A 4,634-nucleotide genomic window follows, 5' to 3' on the forward strand; every position below is an offset into this window, starting at 1 on the left:
GCTTGCTTGCTGCTTGCTTGCTTGCTTTCTCGCTCTCCCTCTCTCGCTCTCTCACGCACGCACGCAGGCACGCACGCAGGCACGCACACACGCACACACTCCCTCTCTCTCTCTCTCTCTCTCTCTCTCTCTCTCTGTATCCGTGGACACCCTCGGCGTGGGCGACGACGCCGTCCCCAGAACTAATGATTGGCGGCCTTGGCGGCGTCGCGCTGGTTAGTGGCCGGGTACGAGGCTCGCAGCCGGTTAGATGTCGGCGGACGCCCAGCGGTTGCGCATGAAGGTGAGAATAAACGTCAGTCAAACCTGAGCTTCGATGCCGTGCTCATCAGCTTCGAATCGCTGCCGTTCGGTTGGATCCGATCTGCAAAAAGAAGGAGAGGCGGTTGAACGGTTATTAACTGGTGATTTAGGGATGGTTTTAACGATGGCTAGGGTAAGCTTCATCGCGAGCCGGCCCAAGAGCGTAATCCAGGAAACCGACTCGTCAACCTCATCGGCCATTGCAAACAGACCAGTGCTAATATCGCGAACTTGTCGCGCTCCACGATCGGCCCATTATTATTGCTTTAACGGCGCTTTCCTCGGCTCCTCCATCCCCACCATTCCCCGTTCTATCATTTATTGCGTCGTTTATTACGTTATTTAATACCGCGCGTCATAGTCACAGTACTGTCGATTAATTTCATGCTAATTATCGTTCGTCCCTTACAACGTCGAATGTATCTTTTCGACGAATAATTCCGTTAAATAGCACGGATTTCCGTGAGCTATTCCGTGAGCTATTCCGTGAGCTACTTGAATTATCATTATATCGCTTGACTTGACTATTCCCAAAAGCTCCGCAGTTATAAATAATTTAACTGATGATGAAGGTTAAGTTAGCCGCGATTACAATTATGAAAACAATTTATGAAAATAAGCGTATTATGTATGAGTAAATTTGCAGAGATACGGGCAGACAAAGCGGCTTTCGACGCTTGCGTAACCATACGTTTATCCTTATCATTTCTTTTCTTCATTTCACGACATTAAATTTGCATGGCAATTACCAATTACGATTCTCCGGCCTCAATTCGCGTTCAAGAGCGAGTTTTAAAATATCGTTATTAATTAGCCATAAAACTATGTCTACGAAATTTTAATCCACCTTCCTCGTTTGTGGCATGCTTAATGTGAAAGCATTTACTAACGATAAATCATGTCTTACATTAGTGAGATCATTCATGCTGTTGAAGCATTACATGACTTGAATTTTAAAAAGTAGCGCTTTATAATTAATCATAAATATTGCATTATTTCGATAATCCATTATGCATTTAGTCATGCAAATGAATATACAACTGTCGGCTCCTTGTAAATAACACCTAAACTGTAGTGAACGTACATTAGTTGGGAGAAAATTAAAAGATTTAAAAAAAAAACAAAAATTAAAAACGTAAAAGAACAAGAAATGGGTAAAAGGAAAGGAAAGGAAAGGAAAGGAAAGGAAACGAAACGAAACGAAACGTAACGAAACAAAGAGAGTAAGGTAAAGGGCCAATTTCTTACACACACGCGCGCGCGCACGCACACGCGCACGCACACGCTCACACAAACACACACACATAATAAGAAAAGAAATGGAATACTTGCTCATTACAATGAGCTTGAACTCCAAAGTTCAAGGGCAATTGGGCGTTTTCACTGGCTTACCTCGTTATTTGAACGCGCAAGCGAAAGAATTTCTGCCTTTTTTCTTCCTCTTTTTCTTTTCTTTCTTTTTTTTTTCTTCATTTTTTCTTTTTTTTTTTACATTTTTTGGCGTAATACCGATAGGCAGGGAAGAAGAATTATCGCTGATAATAACACTGCTTACCACGTCGAGGACTAGCGATCAATCCGGCCAACCTAAGTGCCAATTACCAGTTCTAATAAAGTCGAACTGCCGACCGACTCACTTAACGCTGATTGACGAGCGTTACAAGGTTACCGCGATGACTCGGCAATTTCGTATCGCGCGCCCCGAACTCGCTCCTCCGGTCGGCCGGCAGAAGCTCTCGAGAGAGCTCGTTCGCGTCATAAAGACAAAGTAAGCCAGTAGTGGTATGCCGTATATACGGAGTGAGAGCGCGAGATAGATAATCAGTCTCACCAATGACGGACGGACCCATGCCGGATCCCGAGGCCTCGATGTCGTCCAGGTCGTCGTCCGCGTCCTCGTCGTCGTTGTTGGCGTCGTCGAAGCCGTGTGCAGGCCGCCTGACCCACAACGACCTGTCCCCGCTCCCCGAGCCCTCGAGGGCCTCGTCCGCGAGGAGGGCGCCGCTGTCCGGGGCCATCGTCAGCTGCGACAGTACTATCTGCGGGTAAAGTAACAAGCCCAGAATCGTTAATACCTGCTCACCTTCGATGCGTCCTTGAGGATTGTCCCAATGGGCGGCCGAGTGTCTGCCTGCCCATCGATCGCGCGAGCTCCCCTTCGACCATTATATTTCGCCTACCAAAGCGGAATCACACGCGCGAACGATACTTTTTCGCTTCTCTACGTGTCCCGTCCATAAGCCATCCCACGTTCCACGTGTTCGCGAGTACTTTGCCCCCGTCAACGTGCGCAATGCGAAATTTACGGCTTCGTCCATCGGCACCTATCGGTGGCAATATTTTATCAGAATATCGCTATCACTATCATTCTAGACGCGGAGCCTTAACGACTTTAATACAACAATAATAACAAGAATTACGTTAGTAATATCGTAGAGTTCCGACAATAATCCACGGCTCCTCTGTAGTCTGCTAACACGTCCGCCCATGTATTTGGTCATTTAGGAAGCTTCGCCAGATATAAAGACCGGATTACGAAGAAATTTCGGGTCATGGAATCTCAAGGAGGAACGGTGGTGCGGATGGAGGTAGGATTAAGGCTGCGGAGATTCGTTGCGCGGGTTATTGCTCTTCTATGATCCCGATGCTATAAATGCGATTTAATTGTATCATGGTTTAAGGATAAAATTAGACCAGGATATTTTCATCCCTCGTATTTTATAATCGAGGGATTAAATTTAATTTTCAACTAAATCGTAGTCTTAGTCGTCTCAAATAGGCTTACGCGCGCCCCGATAAATATTAATAAAAATACAGGGATATTCATAAATGTTATGTTATCAATTATTTTTCCTCTTCATTATGAAGAATTAAAGGAGCCATCGAGCGACCATTTAATTAAACATCAATTCATATGCGCCTATAACGTCTTTATAAAGAAGAAATTGTCTTATCGATATTGACTATTAAGAGTTTAAATCACGATATTAAACGTAAAAATTTCAAACGTTTTTAATGTTTTATTTCTTTCTTCTTTTTTTTTTTTTTATTTACTTTTATTATTTCCTTAAAAGAATATTTTCATTTTGGGGCTTCTTAAAATAATAAAGAAAACAACAATAACACCAACCACGACAATAACAATAATAACCATAATAATAACAATGATGATGATGATGATAATAATAATAATAATAATAATAATAATAATAACAACCAACATATTGGAGTATTCATTATTGCATGTAAGAGACGACCGAGTTAAGCTTATAGATATGAGATTGGATCGTAAATAATTTTGAAAATATATTTACAAACATTGTGAGCAAGTTAATGCGTAATTCCATTCAATGATCATAAACGTTACAATTGACATTACGATTCTTATTATTTTCCATATATTTACATAATATATAAAGGCGATTTAAGGAGGAAAATTATAATTACACTAACGTAGATTTTACAAAAATTCGAGCGTAAGAAGGTTTTGTTTATGTAGAAATAAGACGATAATTAATATAAAACTTTAATTATCAATATTCGGGGAAAAAAAAGCAGCTCGGTGAATTATAAGTATCATATATCCTTGGATCAGTATCTTCAAAAAAACTTTAAACTTGTAGGACGCGCGTCATGCGTTTAATGCTCACTGCATTAAAAATTTACTATAAATAATCGAGCAATTATTATTTTAATGGTGAATCCTTATTAATACCTCGAGCTCCGATGTTTTCGGCTTTTGAAAAAGCGACGCGATGCCCAGTAATTTAATTTATTTAAGGAGACAGCACCGTTTAAAAATATCATAGTATAAAGGACTCGTACGAGGGGACACGTATTAATTAACATTGTGTAATGATTGCATCCAATGGCATTCCTTAGCGAGCCGCGAATTTCCAATGCCAAAGAATTTCGGCGATAATCTATGGATGCGGTTATCGCGCAGCTCCGTTAATGCTTTCGATTTTGGTTCGATGCACTCGTGGCTCTAGAGTTACCAGGAATAATTAACCTCTGCGAATTCTCAACACGAAGTCGACTCGAGGGAGACCGTTGAATACGGTATTATAACACTTTCCTTCCTTCGACCATTAATGAATTTGTAAACGAAGCTAATAAAAAGTTATTTACTCGAGGCTCGAGAGAGCAGTCGCGACCTCGCGTAACGTCGTCGTGCCCTAAGCGCATTATCAAATAACCTTTGAGAAAATTTAAATCTCGAGATAAGGAAGATTGCCACTTTTGATTTAAGCAACTTGAGTAAGTATGGGTTTCTCGATTGACACTCGAGCAAACTCTATCCACGATGACTACTCTCAACGTATTCCCCC

General features: G+C 41.5%; 1 protein-coding gene across 1 annotated transcript in view; it reads right to left on the bottom strand.

Annotated features, from left to right (window-relative positions):
* Positions 1 to 296: 296 nt before the first annotated feature.
* The window catches only part of dally (division abnormally delayed protein), a 165,859-nt gene continuing 161,521 nt past the window's right edge, over positions 297 to 4,634 (bottom strand). The window contains exons 7-8 of the mRNA XM_011506465.1: positions 2,135 to 2,342; positions 297 to 364 (exon numbers count right to left, since the gene is read on the bottom strand). Of these exons, the coding sequence (XP_011504767.1) occupies positions 297 to 364; positions 2,135 to 2,342 (276 nt within the window). The remainder of the gene's footprint in view (positions 365 to 2,134; positions 2,343 to 4,634) is intronic.

The sequence above is a fragment of the Ceratosolen solmsi genome, unplaced genomic scaffold (assembly GCF_000503995.2).
Source record: "Ceratosolen solmsi marchali unplaced genomic scaffold, CerSol_1.0 scaffold7, whole genome shotgun sequence".
Classification (NCBI taxonomy): Eukaryota; Metazoa; Arthropoda; class Insecta; order Hymenoptera; family Agaonidae; genus Ceratosolen; species Ceratosolen solmsi.